We start from the raw sequence: 19,523 nt of genomic DNA, 5'->3' as shown, positions 1-19,523 counted from the left end.
CAAAGACAATGTAGAGAAGATCTGTGACTTTTTTTTGGGGGGGGGACAGAAATCTATTTCAAGCTACACATGGTTCTTTTTCACTCAGAGGCAACTCTTCTTATTGTTCCACTTATTATTTATTAATTTATTAGAGAATATAAACCACTTGATAAAATCTCCAAGCAATGCACATAAAAAATCATCAGTGTAGCACTGATAAATTCAGCAAATATTAAAAACAAGTGTACATGAATAAATTATGTGTCTGGCTAGGCTTGCTAAAATAGAATAAAGAAGTTTTTATCAGACATCTAAAATAGTACAGTGAGGGTAATGTTAATAATTCCCAGTATCTATGCTATGCAAGTTCTATTTCTGGGCATTTTGGGAACTGGGAAAAACAACACATAATGGCGGGCTGTGGAAACAGGTGCACTAACTGTGTTCCCCTCCCCACCCCACTCTGTAAATTGAAGGGGGACAGGAAATAAATGTTCTGCCTCGTGTAGGGAGCCTCCACATGTAGAAGCAGGCTCCCCACTCCAGACAGTTGCTCCCCATGTCACAAAAAACAATATTCAGCTGAAATGCTCCATGATGAATCTACATGAACAGGGCTGCACCTACTGGTATCTCCACCCAATGTCTCACACACCAGCTTGCCTCACCCTGAGGTTCATGCACTCAGAACAAACGTCTGCAGTGAGGGAACATTTGCACGCACAGCTTCCTCTCTGCAGACATTCAAGCTATATATGAAGACATCAGGCGCAGATGATGAATGACACTGGTGGGGGTGGGACTACCTGGGGGGGGGGCTGCTTCATATATTGATTCAGTGCATAAGCATTTCAACTGAATGGGACTAAATTGTCACCTTCAATACTGTCAAGATTATAATTTTGTAATGAGACACATGCAATTGGTTTTGCCTGCACGGCTGTGGGATTATTAACAAAAACAATAATACCCTGTTCATCTGGCTGGGTTGCCCCAGCCATGAAGAGTTATAGCAACAAAGTAGGATATACTCGTTGCATAGGGGCTAGCTTGGAGCCCCCTTAACATTTAAAGGATACCTAGTAGGTTAGAATCCCAGAGTATGAGTACAGTGTCTTACCTTTCATTCTTGCCCTTGCAGCCTTAATCAAAAATTAAATTGGCAGGTGGTTGTTTTTGTTTTTTTAAACCCTCTTCCCTTACAAGCTTTATAAGCAATGCTCTCTTCTTAGCTTCCAAATCTTACTAGAAATCCTTGTGGCCTACACAACTTTCAACTGCTATGAATGCTAACCACTCATGTTGAAGTAGTAGGCTCCAGTTCCTTGCATGTGCTAACTCACCTTCCCTGTTTTCTGCCCCAAGGTTGTGAAGTTGAGATCCCCAAAAGCATCGGTTGGCACTTCCTGGACGTGTCTTCTGGGATCCCATTCTTTCCCCTGAAACATGGCAGGCTTTATGGCCTCCTCCAAGTGCTGCTCCCTGAGATAGCCACACTCACACACTACTTTCCTGGGGGGAAATAAAACACCACAATTGAATCTAAGAAGCTACTTGGTAGCCCTTTCAGAGCAGCCTGCTGGATCCACAAAAAAAACAGAGGGTTATACTCATAGTAATTCATGAAATGACTATTAATTGGCTTTGCTAGAGTTGTCAAATTTCTTACAGGACAGAGCTTCTATGGCTTTAATCATTGTGCAATTGAGTGAATTTTGGTGCACTCAAACTGTACTGTTCTTCATAAGCAACATTAAGTTCAAATACGAGATGGTGGCCTGTGGATGGTTTCATTATGTAGTTTGTACTGGACTTACTTGAATCTGAGACCTGCGTGGAGTAACAGGTTATCCATTGGTCTTGTATTCTTGTTGGAGACAAATAATAAATAAAAAAATTATAGCTTCCTGACTGGTGTAGCCTTCCATGACAGTGGAGCATAATTCACAATTCACTGCATTTCCTTTCTCAAAATTTTGGATTCCTCCTATGGCACCTTAAAGACCAGCACATGCACTGATGCATAAGCTTTCATTAGATCCATCTGTTCTGTGCAAACATGCATCCAAGTGCCTATTGATGACTATTGAGCATATGATGATAACTGCTCAAAAATCTTGTTCATGCTGGATTTCAGTCCACCTGTTAGTAGACAAAGTATTGATCTCTTGGCTAGCTACTAACATCACTATTTTGGAGTGTTTGCTAGCACATGCTAGCAGCTGAATTTCGCCTATACTAGCAAATGCACATGATTAGCTTTGCCAGGGCATTTGCTAGTATAGACGAAATTTGCCAGGTGCTGTGGGGTATTATATTGGCATTTCCAAGTGACTTTTGCCTCAGCTACTCTCCACAACCTGGCCAGCTGACATGAATAGGTCCACAGGTGTTAACAGGATGACAATTCCATCCTCTAAATACAACTCAACATAGCTTTTGTACATGAAGATTAACAGTGCAATCCTATACATGCCTACTCAGAAGTAAGTCCCACTGAGTTCAGCAGAGCTTATCATTAGATAAGTGCATATAGGATTGCAGCCCTAATTGGTTTTGTTTCAAATTTGCTCCTAGGACAAACGTAATATATATCTGTTTTTCTTCTGAATTTCTGTCATAATAACAGCATTCATCGCAAGACACACATGAAGCATGAGAGAAGCTCAAATGCTCTTAAGCGTTATATATACAGATGCGTTCAGCTCAACTGAACACAATTTACACAGCATAGTCCTTTTACTGAGTTTGAATTTTAAAATTTTGGATTTTATTTTAGATGTAAATTTTATTTTATTTTTCTATAAACATCTATCAATATGATCTATCATGAGCAAAGCAAATTACAATGAATCAAATTCTGAGTAATTATCTTCTTGTTGTTGTTTAGTCGTTTAGTCGTGTCCGACTCTTCGTGACCCCATGGACCATAGCACGCCAGGCACTCCTGTCTTGCACTGCCTCCCGTAGTTTGGTCAAACTCATGTTCGTAGCTTCGAGAACACTGTCCAACCATCTTGTCCTCTGTCGTCCCCTTCTCCTAGTGCCCTCAATCTTTCCCAACATCAGGGTCTTTTCCAAGGATTCTTCTCTTCTCATGAGGTGGCCAAAGTATTGGAGCCTCAGCTTCACGATCTGTCCTTCCAGGGAGCACTCAGGGCTGATTTCCTTAAGAATGGATAGGTTTGATCTTCTTGCAGTCCATGGGACTCTCAAGAGTCTCCTCCAGCACCATAATTCAAAAGCATCAATTCTTTGGCGATCAGCCTTCTTTATGGTCCAACTCTCACTTCCATACATCACTACTGGGAAAACCATAGCTTTAACTATACGGACCTTTGTTGGCAAGGTGATGTCTCTGCTTTTTAAGATGCTGTCTAGGTTTGTCATTGCTTTTCTCCCAAGAAGCAGGCGTCTTTTAATTTCGGGACTGCTGTCACCATCTGCAGTGATCAAGGAGCCCAAGAAAGTAAAATCTCTCACTGCCTCCATTTCTTCCCCTTCTATTTGCCAGGAGGTGATGGGACCAGTGGCCATGATCTTGGTTTTTTTGATGTTGAGCTTCAGACCATATTTTGCGCTCTCCTCTTTCACCCTCATTAAAAGGTTCTTTAATTCCTCCTCACTTTCTGCCATCAAGGTTGTGTCATCTGCATATCTGAGGTTGTTGATATTTCTTCCGGCAATCTTAATTCCTGCTTGGGATTCATCTAGTCCAGCCTTTCGCATGATGAATTCTGCATATAAGTTAAATAAGCAGGGAGACAATACACAACCTTGTCGTACTCCTTTCCCAATTTTGAACCAATCAGTTATTCCATATCCAGTTCTAACTGTAGCTTCTTGTCCCACATAGAGATTTCTCAGGAGACAGATGAGGTGATCAGGCACTCCCATTTCTTTAAGAACTTGCCATAGTTTGCTGTGGTCGACACAGTCAAAGGCTTTTGCATAGTCAATGAAGCAGAAGTAGACGTTTTTCTGGAACTCTCTAGCTTTCTCCATAATCCAGCGCATGTTTGCTATTTGGTCTCTGGTTCCTCTGCCCTTTCGAAATCCAGCTTGCACTTCTGGGAGTTCTCGGTCCACATACTGCCTAAGCCTGCCTTGTAGAATTTTAAGCATAACCTTGCTAGCGTGTGAAATGAGCGCAATTGTGCGGTAGTTGGAGCATTCTTTGGCACTGCCCTTCTTTGGGATTGGGATGTAGACTGATCTTCTCCAATCCTCTGGCCATTGCTGAGTTTTCCAAACTTGCTGGCATATTGGGTGTAGCACCTTAACAGCATCATCTTTTAAAATTTTAAATAGTTCAGCTGGAATATCATCACTTCCACTGGCCTTGTTATTAGCAGTGCTTTCTAAGGCCCATTTGACTTCACTTGCAAATTATCTTCTATACAGAGCAAATTTTGATATATCAAACAATTTAAATAAAAAAATAAAATGCAACAGGAAACTGAGGCCCTTCCTGACCATTGATAGGAATAATGGTTGAAGCCAGTTAGAAGTGTACAAAGTGAGAAGTGAAAACAAGGCACTTACCCAGAATCTGACATTTGGGAACCTTCAATAAAATAGACACATTCTTTTTTCCGTATGTTTTCAGGGATCCATGTGCTGAGATTTTCCTGTGAGATTGGGAACAGAGCAGTCAACAAAAAGTAGCAGATAAAAAATAAAATGCTACAAAAAAAGTGCTAATTTGTGTAACATTCATTTTTGCACAATGCTGAATTGGGGGTCTTTTAAGGGACAGTTCAACTTGTAGCCAAGCTATCCTTTTAAGATGGGATTATTTTTTCGCATCAACTTGCACTCATGATTTCCGCCCCATGTCAGTTTACTCCTCCAATGTATCACTTCTTTTTATTTAACTTACCTTTTCATTGGCGCCAGAGTTAAAGTGAGCCCTCTTCTTGCTCTTACTAAAGGCGCTGTTACTTCGTCTGAGATTGGGGACCATGTCAAGGTCATAGTAGCTCCTAGGATACACAGGATAGCCATCTCCTTCATCAGGGCAGACCTTATTCAGATCTGTAGGGAGTGTTCTGATTCTCCTGCCTGGCCCAGCCATGGCTATATTTCTCAGGTCACTCACTGATGCTGTTCAGACTTCAAACACACTTGGAAGAGGATCCCTCAAAACCATCATCTCAGAGATAGTGGAATTCAACAGGAGAGCACTACCTGCATTTTAGAAACACCAAAATGGATCTTCTGACTGAAGCATATTTCAATTCAAGTATTATAGTGAATTTGTTAGATTCCCCTATGTTCAGATAGTACCACAACACTGAGGTTATGACTAGTATTCAAGGTACGCAAATATATTTTAAGCACTAACATGTTGAAAAAGCACTGAGTTACAGGGATAAATGTTGTCCTGTTAATTGAGCAAAAGCAGGGGAAAGTCTTAAAAACACAAAAAGAGCCTTGCTGGATCAGGCCAAAGGCCCATTAGTCTAGCATCCTGTTCTCACCATGGTCAACCAGGTGCTTATTTGTAGTTAGACTAGATCCCCCTGACTGATGCTGCTTATTTTTAGACAAGATAAATGTAAGGGTAAAATATAGAATAATCTTAATACTTTCTGTATCTTCCACTACATCATAATGTCCTAACACAAGGGTAGGGAACCTGTGGCCCTCCAGCAGTGGCTTGACTATAGCTCCCATCATCCCGGACCATTGGCTATGTTGGCTGGGGTAGATGAGAGTTTAGCAGTCTTTAATAATGGCAAGTCCTTATATCTGTTACTAGATGGAATGCCCTTTCCACAAGAAAAGGCACAGCAGTTATTCTCGCATTAAGGCTGCAATTCTGAGCATACTTTCAAGGCAGCAAGCCCCTTTGAATTCAGTGAGACTTCCAACATACTTAGAATTGTGCTGTATACCTACTGTAAGCAGTGCCTCTCTACACACCACCCTGATCTCTCTTTAGGTGGGAAATATTTGAGAAATATTTGAGAAACATACAAATGGGCAAAATATGGTAAGTCTCTTCATTTATATGACTTATCTGCATTTCCTGGCTCAATTACTGCATCTTAAACTGTTTTCTTAAGATTAGTAATTCAATTATCTCTCCTCCCCCCTTTTAAATTCACTTAAGGAAACATCTGAAACAACACTTATTATTCCACTGGAGACTAATGACCTCAGGTGGTTTTTATGATGCTTCAAATATTTCTAGCAAAGGGAAGGTGGAGATTTAATTGGAAATGGTATAACCAGCAAAGTTCACATCAGCTGAGAGCCCAATAAAAAGTATCAGCATGTGCTCCAGTACTGATTGCACTTCTGTCACAGCAGCTTCCTAAAAATGTCATTCTAACTCCAAAAATCAAAAAGAAATTTTTCTAGCTCTGGATAGTCTCATAAATGGTCTTGCTGTAAAAGCACTTTGCCAAGGTTTCCCTATAGGCATAAACTACAATCCTATGCACACAATCCTATCGAGTAAGAAACATTGAATCCACATACTTCTAAGCTAATGAGGTACAGCTTGAAAGAAGAAATTACAAAGCATCAACTCATCCACATCATACAATTATTATCTCTCTGCACATAAGCCTCCAGTTCCATGTGTATTGCACAAAGCGATCTCAGACTGTTTAAAATGCATCAAGGATTTCTCCTGACCTTGCAGTGCGGAGTATTTCAGTCCAGTCAGTAGAATTACTAAGCAATTTCTGCAGAGACTGTTTTATCCATCTCTAAATGTGCAAAGTGTCACTTAGGTGCAAATTCCCAGCATTTGCTACTTCAGCCTCCCTCCCCCCATTTTAAAGGTTCTTAGAATTTGCAACAAAAAGCCACACACACAAACAGCTTGTTTCTACCTTTCCTGCAGCATCCTCCCGATCCCACTCCTACTCATGTACTTCCTGACAGACACGAGGGACATACCTCTGTCTCATGCTGCAAGCTGGTCACTTTATGGCTGGAGAAAGAGGCAGCCTTTCTGAAGTGACTGCAGTTAAGAGGAGGAGACAGATCGAGGGTTGGCAGCTTGCCAACAAATCACACTGCAGAAAGAAACTGTCCCCAGCCCCGCTCAAGAGCTTGGGATAGGAAGACAAATCCAGAGTTTGCTAGATTGTGTGGTGTAGAGTCACACATTTGTCTTGAACAATTGTAGAGAAAGCAGTCCAGTTTTTGAACAGTCCAGTTGAGGAGCTTCCCTAACTGAGCAATACAAATGATGGGGCAAAAGTCAAATTGCTTTTTGATGCATGTTCCAATGTGCCTACTAGTCCACATGTATCAGAAACAAATAATGCCCCAATAACTTAAGAAGATGCCTCTGGGGTCTGATCTGCATACAGTATGGCTGCAGTATTTGTTGTTGTTTAGTCGTTTAGTCGTGTCCGACTCTTCGTGACCCCATGGACCATAGCACGCCAGGCACTCCTGTCTTGCACTGCCTCCCGCAGTTTGGTCAAACTCATGTTCGTAGCTTCGAGAACACTGTCCAACCATCTCGTCCTCTGTCGTCCCCTTCTCCTAGTGCCCTCCATCTTTCCCAACATCAGGGTCTTTTCCAAGGATTCTTCTCTTCTCATGAGGTGGCTGCAGTATACTCAACTGCAATTAGCCGACTCTCCTTCCTGCTAGTGTTATGGTGACATTCTTGTAAAAATAGGCTAACAATTCCCCAGAGTGAATAACTGCATTTGGCTCACAGTCTTCCATATAATCAGGATAAAATACACTAAATTGTTTGGGGGAAAAGCCAAAGAATGGCCCAAGTTGGTAGGCCTGCATTAAAATCTTAGAGACTGTGACTACACGCAACCACAACAGTCCAGCCTTATAGATACTACTACATGTACTGCGCTAGCAGTACATGCTTCTAGCTGCCATAATATCTGTTGGATCCTTTGTGGTAAAAGCAAGGGTCAAAATTCAGTCACCATTTCATGGGTCCTCCCTTTATGTATTGATAAATAGCTGCCCCCAAAATAATGTTGGGGGTGGAGAAAATCACTTCTAGTGGAGATGGTTTATTTATATACCGGTAAATATCTGTGAGAAATGCAATTAAAAGCAGAAGTCCTTATTTTAGCTTTCCATGTACACATGCAAAACCATTTTAAATAAATTACTTATTTATTTAAAGGTAGGAATAAGAGCCAAAATGGGGAAAGTTCTAAAAAGATAAGACTCCCTTCCTACACACACTATTATCTATATATATATATATAAATGTAAACTGGGTGTGTGTGTTCATCTCCAATGTTCAATGTAACCGCTTGACCGGTTGCATTCAAATTTGGACACAAAGTCAAATGTGACTACGAGAACAAGCCCATACCGTTTTCAGACAGATGTCACACCTGTGCAATGTAAAAACCCCAAAACCACGTGTTCCAGAACTCACAAATCAGACGAAAGTGCATGCTGGGAGCACAGGAGAGGTTGGAAAACAGTGGCCTCTAGTGACGGCTACACTGGTACTGCACCTAGGAAAACAGGGACAGGTTGGGGCCAATAACAGGGATGAGCCGGGGTGGGGTGGGGAGAGGAGGGGTCGGGATGGGTCATGGATCAGGATAGGGTGGGGGGAGTCAGAGAGTTGTGCCTGTGTAAACAGAACACGCATACAACAGGGGGACTCTGATGGTGAGAAGAGTCTGAAGGGGGACTCTGAGGCTCCATTTAACAGACTGAGCCACAGCAACGTGTGGCAGGGCCAGCTAGTCCTTGATATACTGTGTTTACTTCTGGGCACCACAAGATGGAACCAAGATGATCAAGGGAGGAGGGAAACCAAGATGATCAAGGATATGGAAACCAAGCCTTATGATAAATGGTTGAGGGAGTTGGGTATGTTTAGCATGGTAAAGAGGAGTCAGGGAGGAAATATGGTGGCTATCTTCAAATATCTAAAGGACTGTCATGTGGACTATGGAGCAAGCTTGTTTTCTCCTGCTTTGGAGGGTAGGACACAAACCAATGGCTTCAAGTTACAAAAAAGGAGATTGTGACTAAACATCAGAAGAACTTTCTGACATTAAGAGCTGTTTGGCAGTGGAATGGACTCCCTTCGGGAGGTGATAGACTTCCTTGGAGGTTTTTAAGCAGAGGTTGGATGGCCATCTGTCATGGATGCTTTGGCTGAGATTCCTGCATTGCAGGGGGTTGGACCAGATGACCCTCAGGATCCCTTCAATTCTAGGATTCTATTATCACCGACCATTGGTCATGCTGGCTTAGTCAGATAGGTGCTATAGTCCACAACAGGCAGATTTGGCTGCTTCTTTTCTCAGCCAACTTAGATGCTCTTCACCACCCACCATCTGGCTGGCATCATGCTGTCTACAATATAACCACTGAGGTCCTGATCCAAGTCTATTTAGGCAAGTATGTCTAAAGCTCTAATGAGCTTAGAAGGAGCCCTGAGTGCCCATGAATAGGAGTGTTTTTCAAGTTTTTACAGCTCTGTGAAAGGAAAAACCAACAGGCAATTATGTAAAAATTTACTTTAGAAAAGATGGAAAGTACATTAATCTCAGACATCAAGGTCACCAAAGAGCTTCTAGGATACATGCTGAAGAAATATGAAAGGTGCTCTGGTGAGTGAGAGAAAGGGTGGTTAGAGACATGCATATTTTTCCATCCACTGTAGTATAAATGCCAAGTTGTCGCTTATTTGTTGCACAAGCTCTATTCATCTTTCCTCAAGGAAGTGTATGTCCCTTTTATGGATTTTTTGTTAACCTATATACAGTATAGTACCACCATATCATAAGAGCCCTCAAGGTGATTGCCAACAGTTAAAATATAAGAAGTGAGATAAAACAGTAAATACACCAATACATAAAACACAGTAAAGTTTACAAATCAGTGCAAATGACACAAGCAACAAAAGACGACAAGAGTGGAAGCCCAACTGCATTCAGGTACTACGGTACATAATTAAGCACCATAAAAAAAAGCATAATTAAGCATTTCATGGTAATGGATAGTTTAGTTGCCTCCCTTAAAGTCCATAGAAAGGACACCAAGTTCACAAATACAAGGACAAGGACAAAGTTCACAAATACAAAAGTTGTTTCTGAAGTATGCCAAGTCCTGACAATTTCTGAATTTACGGGGTTTTAAAAAAAAATCAGAACTTTGATTTGTGTGCCCAGAAGTTTAATAGTAACCAGTACAAGTGCACTTGTGTAATATTGTATCAGTCAACAACAAATTCAATAGAAAACTCTTGCTATGAGGCTACAGATGACAGCAAATAATAAAAATAAATAAACTCAGCAGCTGCAATTTGTCCAAAGTAAAACTTCTGAGCAGTGGCAACTCCAGTAAGAGTGAATTTTGTTGCGGTAATTCATCTAGAGATTACCAGATCATGGCTAATTCTGGCCAAATCCCAATTCTTTAGGAGAGAGTAGAAAAGACTAGGAAGAGTTACAAGCTGCAACTATGATGTTCAGGAATGTATGATTCCATCTATAATATTTAAGTCTTGTTAGTTACCAAGTTATAATAATCTCCATCTTGTTTTAAATTTGTCCATCCTCACACAGATACTGCATTTCCCCCAAACTCATTTGTTCCATTCTTGTGATTTTTACCTTGCATTTTATTTTTGTGTGTGTGCCATTTATCAATTGCTAATGAGTGCTGCGGGTAATGTAGTTGCCTAGATAATCATGGGCATCTGCTTCCCATGTTATTAAGACACACAGATACAGTGAAAAACAAGGTGTTGATGCTGTTTGAATTTATATACCACCCTTCACCCGAAGATCACAAGGCAGTTTACAACATGAAAACACAAAATACATAATAAACTAGCAAAAACAAAACAAAGCTCCCAGACACATAATGTTGTAACTCAAAAGTTTGTTTTGTTTTTATTTATTTAGAAACTTTTTAAATTTGCATAGTTCTTTCTGAAGACTGGATGTTGCATTAGCACCAATGGAGCCAATTGCAAAGTAAACTTATTTTACCAGGATTAATATACAGAGGTTCCTTGGTTTTCAAACATCTCCGTTGACAAACATTTTGGAACTCGAAGGCTGAAAACCCAGAAGTAAATGCTTCAATTTTCGAATGCGCCTCGCAAGTGAAATGGCTTCCGCTGAGTGTTACTCAATTTTCTCAATTAAATTTGCAAACCGCCCTTTGCGCCTCCGTTTTCAAACATTTCAGAACTTAAACGGATTACTTTTGAAAAACCAGGTGCCACTGTACTGCTTAATCATCAAAACCTCTAAGTAAATGGGTACAGGATAGGCATGTAATGGCTAGAATTTTTGTGTGCCTGATGGATCTACAAACTGAGCCAGAACAGTATATTTCAAAGTTTTAGCGCAATGTTCCTGACTCAAGTATAACCGCTTATGAAGTCTAGCTTTATTTGTTGGATATTATTGTTCCTGCCCAGATTATCTGAGGTATAGACTTAGACTGACAAGCTTTGCCCTGGTCTACATTACAGGGTCGCTGTGAGGATAAAATTGGATTGGAAGAAACAGCACGTGCTACTTTTAGTTCCTTAGAGGAAAGACAAGTACTGTAGAAACAAAACTCATAAAAAATAGTTTCAATATACATACATACCATCTTAACCCGAACTGGGGTCAATCATACAAACCTCACAGGGTCGCTTTAGCATTCCAAAAAAGGGGGGCCTAAGCTCCATGTATGCTACTTTTGAGGTTCTTGCTTGGAAAAAAACGTAGGAGCAATAATAACAATTAATTTGAGGCACAGGCGAGCGCCGTCAACCGTTGTATTCATATTTCAGTTGACGCGCACGCGCAGAGCACAACGCCGCCAAAAGCTACCGTACTAACGGTCTCCCCGGCGACTCCGCCCACTCATCTGACTCCACCCCTCGTGGTCCAGAGCCGCGACTAACTCCGCCCCCTGCAAGTCGTTGGCTCAGGCTCGCGCTGCTGGGTGAAGAGGGCGAGGGGCGGGGCAGGCAGTTTAAGCCCCGCCCCGGCCAAGCGTGCCTGCTCTGCTGTGAGCGGGATGGAGGCGAAGGCGTCTGCGCCTGCGCCCGCGCCCGGGCCCGGGCCCGGGCCCGCCCTTGGAAACGCATCGGAAGCTGGCGAGCGGGCCTTGGCGACCCGCCCCGGGAAGGCCGGGGACCCCGCCGCGGCCATGAAACTGACGCGTAAGGTGGTCCTGTCCCGGGCAAAGGCCACCAACCTCAACGGCGTCCGCAAGCTGAACTGCTGGTACGGGGAGAGAGGCCAGCGCTCACCTGGCGGCGGAGCTGGGAGGGAAGAGCCGCATTGCAAACCGGGGTGGAAGAGGGGTCCGCGGCTGACCGGCTGGGAAACGGAAGATCTGGGAGTTAGAATAATGGCACCATAGAATTGTGGACTTGGGAGGTACCCAGGATCATGTAGTCCAGCCCCTGCAATGCAGGAATCTCACCATGCGGTCGAAACACAAAATAAAGATGCTAAAATCGGTCCATTCTCCCTCCCCTCCCCTGTTGTGCTGCTGCACCTGATAGGGTTGCTACAGTTTCCTCCTGGCCAGTGTCTCTTTTGGCAGCATACCTGGCACAAATCAACAGGTGGTTTGCCCCCAGCAGATGCAGCGTTGGGGAAAACTTCGCATACCTGATTGCTTACACTGTTTTCAGTCATCCAGTGTCTGGCTCCTCTTGTATTGGGACGTTTGCAACATCGCTGAATACGTTTCCTTGTACAGTATGTGCATAGCAAATTCTCCACTGGTTTCGGATTGTGTGGAGAGGTGCTCATGCACATATAATTGTAGATGCACTGCAGAGGTGCGGAAAAAATGTGTACAGATATATATGTACACAGGGGCTCAGGTAGGAAGAGCTTGTCATTGCAGTGCCACTTCCATTGAATGCAGAGGAGAGCCAGAATACTTGTAAAGGCCTTTAATTGTGCCTCACAAGTGACTTTCCTTTGTTTGCTATAAATACACTGTTTCAGCATTTTAAGTGCATGGTCTGTTTTACCTATTAAAAAGATTGTTTTTCTCTTTTAGGGGCAGCCGCATATCAGATGTAAGTGTTGTTCCTAACTTTCTAAAAAAGCAGTGAACTGGCATGGTGTTTGCCATTGTTGTTTTAAAGGATAGAAGCAGAGAATTTGGATGCCCCCTTGTATACCTTACTTGTTGAACAGTTGGTGTATCTCAAAAATTTTGCTTTCTGCTTGTCTTCAGTAGCTAATAGTGAGAGGGTGCATATAATCCAGTTTTCTCCTGCCTGTTTTAGTTATCGGAAAAGGGAAATGCTCCAGTCCTCCTATGATTAGTAGATATGGCAAGGTCTTAATTTCAATTATAGCACTTGCATTTTCCCAGCAGAGGAAGGAATGGGGTCAGGAGTGGTTCTTAGCTGTTCCTTGTTGAAATCAAACACACAGAGCACAGAGAGAGACCAGCTCCAAGGAGGAAGCAAAAGTTAATAACTTGATCCTTTTTGCTTCTTTCTAGAACTATACTTCTATACTAGAAGTATACTAGAGATAAGGAGGTGATGAGGTGGCTTTACAGTAGCTTGGCACAAGTATCAGCAGCCACTATTTCATGCAGGAATTGTCAGTAAGTATGAAACAAAGAGCTGTCTGGCTTCCTTGAGATGCCGCCTCTCTGTGCTTTCTCTTGGCCTAGCTTTCACGGCCAACTGGGAATTACGGTATTGACATGATGGCTGTAATGGACCCAGAGCCTTCACTGCCTGTACTGATCTCCATTAAGGAGTATAGCTCATTGGTAGAGTACATGCTTTTGCATTCAGAAGGTCCCAGGCTTGATCCTTGGCACTTCAACTTAAAATGATTATTGGTAGGACAAGATCAGAGCGATCACTGTCTTAAGACCCTAGGAAGCTGTTGTTGTCAGAAGAGAGAGATACTAATATTTTGTAAGTACGGTAATTTGGAAGCAGAGCACCCTGCCTTGATACAGGTGACCTTTCCAGCCCTGTAGTCCTGGGATTTATTTATTTTAATGAGTACATTGGCCCTAAGTTAAATAAATGGTTACAAAACAAAACTTCCAATATGATCACCTATCATTTCTAACAGGCTTACTGGGTCAGTTAGCAAACTACATGCTTCCTCCCTGCCCCACCAAGAAGAGACTGCTAAAGTTTGCTAAAGCTTCTCTTCTGCGTGATTCTCTTTTTCTAGATTTCTATTTGCTGTGAGCTTCCCAACATTGAGGTGATCACGTTCAGGTATGTGTTGGAGTCTGCTAAAAGGTAAATGTTGGCTTAACAAATTAATCCAGGGGAAATAAAAATCTCCCTTCTGAGGATGAATAGGATTCTCCCTTGAAAACCTAACCAGTCCAGGCTATTTACCTGCTACCATGTTGAGAATGCTTGCATTGTGACTTTTTCTTCATCTTCTGAAATTGATTGACTGTTGGATTGCCAGCCTTATGCCACATGTTCTTTGTATCTCTTTCCTACTTACTGTAAATTCTGCCTGGACCAGAGGTTATGAAACTAAATAATGCCCACCTGCCTTCTACAGTATATAGTAGCAGATTTTGCTACTATGAGGCTTCCTATGTCCCCCTGCAGAGAGACAGGGCACTGCTGCAGATAATGTGTATTTCTCACAGGGAATTGCAGTCAGATCATGAGCCTTATGTCATGCAAACCTGATAAAGATGATAACACTTGCGTCTGGTTTCCAGCTTTCCTTTGCTTTCTCCAATAGTGCAAATCACATATCCAGCCTGGAGCCAATGAACCAGTGCCGGAACTTAATGGAGCTTTATCTCAGGAGGAACAATATTGCAAGCCTCCTTGAGCTGTTCCACTTGAAGAAGCTGCCCCGTCTGAGAATCCTCTGGCTCTCTGAGAACCCATGCTGTGGTCCTGATCCTCATCGCTATCGAATGACGGTGCTGCGCAACCTTCCGAATCTCCAGAAGCTTGATAATCGGAGTGCGTATTACAGCAAATTGTCCTGCCTCTGTTGGTGTTTTATATTTGCTGATTTAAAGTTCTCTTAGGTCTACATGCAGTAAAATGTGGTGGTGGTAGAATCCTACCATTGGGGATCCCATTTTCTTAATGCTACCTATGTGGGAAACCCCTTGCAAGTAAAGAACTAGCCCACAAGGGCTTCCTGTGCCAGCCCTAGAGCACCGAGCTCATCTAACAATAATGCTCCCTCTGCTTTTTTCCCTGATATTTGTAGTGGTGACAGAGGAAGAACTGTCCCATTCCCTGCTGGAAGGGGAAGAGATAACATCACCCCCAGCCAAATTGGACGTGGAAAACTTCTGCCAAAATTCCACTACTGAATCCAGTGTAACGGAGTCTACAGCAGAGAATGAAAATGAAGTCATGAACTTCACCTTGGAGGAGACAAAGTGAGAAGGGCTCTGTTTCTTTCTGGTGGGATTTCTTTATTGGGACTTTATTAATATAAAATGGGGGGTTGGGGTGGAGACCTGTGCCTCTCCCCCTCGCAATATGTTGTTGAATTCCATTTCCCATCTGCCCCAGCTAGCATGGTCAGTCATCAGGGATGATGAGAGATGAAACCCGACAACATCTCAAGGGCCACAGATTCCCCATCCCTGCTAGAGAATGTCCGACTCAACACAGAGATTCTCCCTCTTCCTGTGTAAATTCACAGTGTGCTATTGTGTGGGACGCCAAGAGCTCGTGTCTTGAAATGCTCTTGTGATTTGATCTCTTGTGTCCAGCAGGAGCAGCTATGCTCTGCCATTTCCGATAGCGCTGGTGGGTGCTTCCATATGGCTGCTTTACTTATTTCCTTTTTCTCTTCCTTTTATCCTGCCCAGTAAAATCCGCGAGCAGCTTGGGATGAAGCCTGTTGCTCCGAGGGAGAAGTTTGTCTCCTTGTGCCCTAGGCAGATGGAGGGGAACCGAAAGAAACGGGTGCGTGCGAGAACCTTTCCCCACTCTCAGTAGTTCTCTCTGTGTTTTGTGCATGATGTGCTATGCCACTGCTTTGAGCTAAGCCCTGCTGCGGCCCTTAAGTCAGAAATAGCTTGGTCCTGCTTCTTTGGAATGCTGCAGGATCCTATAGGTAGGGTAAACTGGATATGTGTGAATAATTTGCTGTCACTGGGCAGCAGCATGTGGCATGAGGGAGAGCTACCCTCACAACACTGGGGCCATTGCCGAAAACCTGGATGGGGATGGGGCATGGTGGTGGTGAAGTCAAAACTGCAATTGCAGGAGCTCCGGTTGGATGGCAATGCTCCCATACAACCCTGATCTCGTTACCACCCCTTTAAGGGAAGCTGCAGCAATGCCAGTGGCCGGAGGGCAGCTCCACCTCACCATGTGCTGCTCAGTAGTAGGAAGGAGTTGCTATCTCTCTCCCCCTTGGTAAAGCAGACCTTGGCTACAGGGAAGAAGCTGCTGGTGGGCCTTGCTTCCTCATCCCATGGTTAATACTAAGTAACTGATCTGCCCTTGCAGTCTGGGCGGGGAAGGGCAGATTCGTATCATAATATAACTGGCAGACTCTCAAAAGGTAGCCTGTTCTGACTCATGCATCAATTGACCTCATCCTGAGATACTTTGCCATAAACAGCTGTAAACCAAGTGCCCCTGTTCAGAGATGCATGGTCTTGTGGTATTGTCCTGCAGATGGGACAGCATTGCTTTCAAGAGCAGTAGTTGCTGCAGATTATAAGCAAGGGAGCTCTGCCGCATGTTTGGCCACTGAGAACAGTTTGTTGATCAAGACGAGCCTTTGCTCTGATCCAGAAACCTATGTTTGTGTAAGAAAATTGAGAGGGCAAAGTATCGTCAAGCACTAGTAGAGACTAGACTTCAGCAAAAATTAGTGAATTTCCTGATCCATTTTTGATACCTTTGTCTTGTGTGTCCTGGGTTAACAGAACAACGTCCTCAATGCCATCATGATGCTCCTAGAAGAGCTTGATTCAGATGGACTAGAAGTTGTCCATCAAACCACTGGGAACAAGCTCCAAGCCTTGCAGAAGAAGGAACTCCATGAGGACCGATAGCGAATCTGAGGCAGCTGTTTCATGGCTCAGCGGAACTAGCATCACCAGCTCTGGCTGCTCCATCCCTGTGCTGTTGGGCTTAGTGTGGGGTGTGTGCTACTGAACACAGGAAGAAACGTCATACATTCATTGTGCGTCATGCACTCGGACCATGCTCTAAGGCAAGCTTTCCTCTGCAATCACAACATGTGTGCCTGCATCTATGCAACTGCTACCCAGCAACCTGCAAAAGCCTTTGGCAGCGGGGGCAAACAAGTGTACACCGAATTACAGCAAGTAGTTGTCACGTGGAAAAAGGGGTCAGCATTTGTGGCCCTGCCTTCTGCTTAGTGCCTCCCCAGTAGAAGAAGATCACTCCTCGTCTTGCTTCAGTTGTGAATCTGTCAGCCGCAGCTGCTGATCTGTTAGCATAGTCTTCATACTGGAACACAAATCCCTATGATGCCGCTATCCTCCTGCAGTCAGGAGCTTCTGACCCTTGATCTCAGGGCCCGATTTACACAAAAACAGAGACATTTTTTTAAAAAAATAATCATTGAACTTCAAATTTAGTGGCAAACTTCTAGGCTTTCTCTTCACCTTTCCTTCTCTTTTAAATAGTGATTTGGACTTCACAAGAATGTCACCTGTAGTCAGAATTCTGGATTTGTATAATGGAACATCTTGTTTCTTACTTGATTAGAATGCGGTCTTGCTCCTTTTGGATATTGCCTTGACTTCTACCACTTGCTTGCTTAATCTACACAGTAGCCTAAAAGAGAAAAAGCAAGTTTACTTAGTTGTTGTGATGGAAGGACCAGGGGAAGTGGGGTTGATGGTATATGGTGCAGGAAGTGTATTAAAGTCTGAATCCAACAACAATACAGACTTCGTCTCTTCTCAATATAGTATTGGCTCCATTGTGTTTAGTCTGTCAAGCTGCATCTGGTGCACAGCAGCACACTTGAAGTGGATGCTGTTAAGTAGCTGATCGGTAGCGTGTTCTTGTAATAGGAAGTTCTTAACTATTTAAAAGAATATTTTTTCCTAATAGTTCTGGTTACAAATATCTCTCAACCAATGGATCTCTTTTCTCTGATTACATATAAAACACAGATCTGATATTTCTGAACTCCACCTCTGGATAGATGGCACCAATTGAGAATGCTTACTTTGTAGTGCTGGTTTTTTCTCCTGCCCTTTTTTCTGTTTCTTTTTGTTGACCAGTGTCCCTTAGAGTGGATGGATGTTACACAGGTAGAAACAAGCTCTCCAGTAATAGGGCTTATGGAAAATGGTAGGGGCTGAGCTTCAATAACTGTGTTTTTCAGTTGTACTGATATCCATTTTTTATTTTTAAAAAAGTTCACCTATAAAACTCCATTAAGTTTCACTCCACAGCTGACAACTAAATCCAATTCAGAAACAGAATATTGAACACTGAGTAATGTTCACTAACTTAAATGGGTCTACTCTGACTAGGACAGGCATTAGATAGAGTGCTGTTGAATGTGGGAAATGCCCATTTCTGGCTTGACTCAATGTCTGGATTGCACCTTTGTCCTTCAGGCATTTTAAAAAAGAGAGTTTTATTGATTTAATACACATAATGTTTTCATGATATGATCCTTGCCTCTTGTTTCCTACTGCTGCTGGTTTTATTTGCACATTCTATCTCTGAAGCGCTACTGTCACCCACTCTTAACAGAGGGATCCAGGCATTTAAGCCAGGAGTAGGAATCTTTCAGGTGGTTTGTCCTTATTAGAGGTAGGCCCAAAATGCTACTTTTGGAAAGTCATGGCCACTTTTTCCCACACAAGATGTCGTATGTGACATCAGGTGCAGGAAAGTTCAAGCTGTAGTTATCTTCCTTTGCAGGCAAAATTTGGCATTTTTTGTTTTTGACACCTTTTTCTCTTCTGCACGCCAAATTCAAAAAGCTGTGGCTTTAGAAAGAGCTCCCGGCTCTTCCTTTGCAGCCCTAGGTTGAAGTTACACTCACCTGATACCGTATGACAAGTGGGTGTGCACACCCATCTGTCAAACTGACCTATGAAGGGCTGACCCCTTTGGTTCTCCACCCCTGTCCTAAGCAATAAGATTTGTTTGAAGAAGCAGTAGTAATGACTCTCGGGGCATGGAGAGGGCAGTGTTCACAAGGTTTTAAGCCACACGGGTGCCAGCCTCTGAATGACTGTCAGTTTGATAACGACACAACTAGTGAGGAGCTACTTGTGGAAAAACTGAGCTGAAGGCAAATATGCCAACTAGCAAAGCCTGAGTAATATTTACCAGCTGAATATTCTCTGAGGAATCCAATTTCTCTTTTGAGATCTGTGTTGCAGTAGAAATCCAACACCTTGTAAAGGTTTATCACAGGGGGAGACCATTTGTTAAGTAATACTGGTTTACCCTAGTGCAAGTATTTCACTGTATTCAAAGGAATGCTTCACATAATACAATTAGCTGTGAAAAAGCCACCACCAAAACACAACTGCCAAAATCATAAGGCCCGTGTCATAATCATAACAAATCTATTATGTGGCCATAGTTGGAATACAGTGTCTAGTTC

The 19,523-nt window shown here is 42.9% G+C and overlaps 2 protein-coding genes across 2 annotated transcripts in view; one reads left to right on the top strand and one right to left on the bottom strand.

Annotated features, from left to right (window-relative positions):
* The window catches only part of TRPM2 (transient receptor potential cation channel subfamily M member 2), a 35,778-nt gene extending 30,632 nt beyond the window's left edge, over positions 1-5,146 (bottom strand). The window contains exons 1-3 of the mRNA XM_035132382.2: positions 4,865-5,146; positions 4,528-4,613; positions 1,326-1,494 (exon numbers count right to left, since the gene is read on the bottom strand). Coding sequence (XP_034988273.1) covers positions 1,326-1,494; positions 4,528-4,613; positions 4,865-5,059 — 450 coding nt within the window. The 5' untranslated portion in view covers positions 5,060-5,146. The remainder of the gene's footprint in view (positions 1-1,325; positions 1,495-4,527; positions 4,614-4,864) is intronic.
* A 6,869-nt stretch (positions 5,147-12,015) lies between these two features.
* CFAP410 (cilia and flagella associated protein 410) lies at positions 12,016-17,858 on the top strand. The gene is made up of 7 exons (XM_035132384.2): positions 12,016-12,191; positions 12,985-13,003; positions 14,136-14,182; positions 14,673-14,902; positions 15,159-15,333; positions 15,772-15,868; positions 16,843-17,858. The coding sequence occupies exons 1-7, from the start codon at positions 12,115-12,117 to the stop codon at positions 16,969-16,971; spliced, it is 774 nt and encodes a 257-aa protein (XP_034988275.1). The 5' UTR covers positions 12,016-12,114; the 3' UTR covers positions 16,972-17,858.
* Positions 17,859-19,523: the final 1,665 nt, after the last annotated feature.

Source organism: Zootoca vivipara, chromosome 5 (genome assembly GCF_963506605.1).
Source record: "Zootoca vivipara chromosome 5, rZooViv1.1, whole genome shotgun sequence".
NCBI classification, from domain to species: domain Eukaryota; kingdom Metazoa; phylum Chordata; class Lepidosauria; order Squamata; family Lacertidae; genus Zootoca; species Zootoca vivipara.
This window is presented reverse-complemented; position numbering and strand designations above follow the sequence as displayed.

Excerpts from the sequence above, each read along its gene's own strand:
- CFAP410 (XM_035132384.2), top strand. The coding sequence starts at position 12,115 with ATGAAACTGACGCGTAAGGTGGTCCTGTCCCGGGCAAAGGCCACCAAC. Across the intron at positions 14,903-15,158 it reads CCAGAAGCTTGATAATCGGA|TGGTGACAGAGGAAGAACTG; the intron begins GTGCGTATTACA and ends TGATATTTGTAG. Across the intron at positions 15,869-16,842 it reads AGGGGAACCGAAAGAAACGG|AACAACGTCCTCAATGCCAT; the intron begins GTGCGTGCGAGA and ends CTGGGTTAACAG.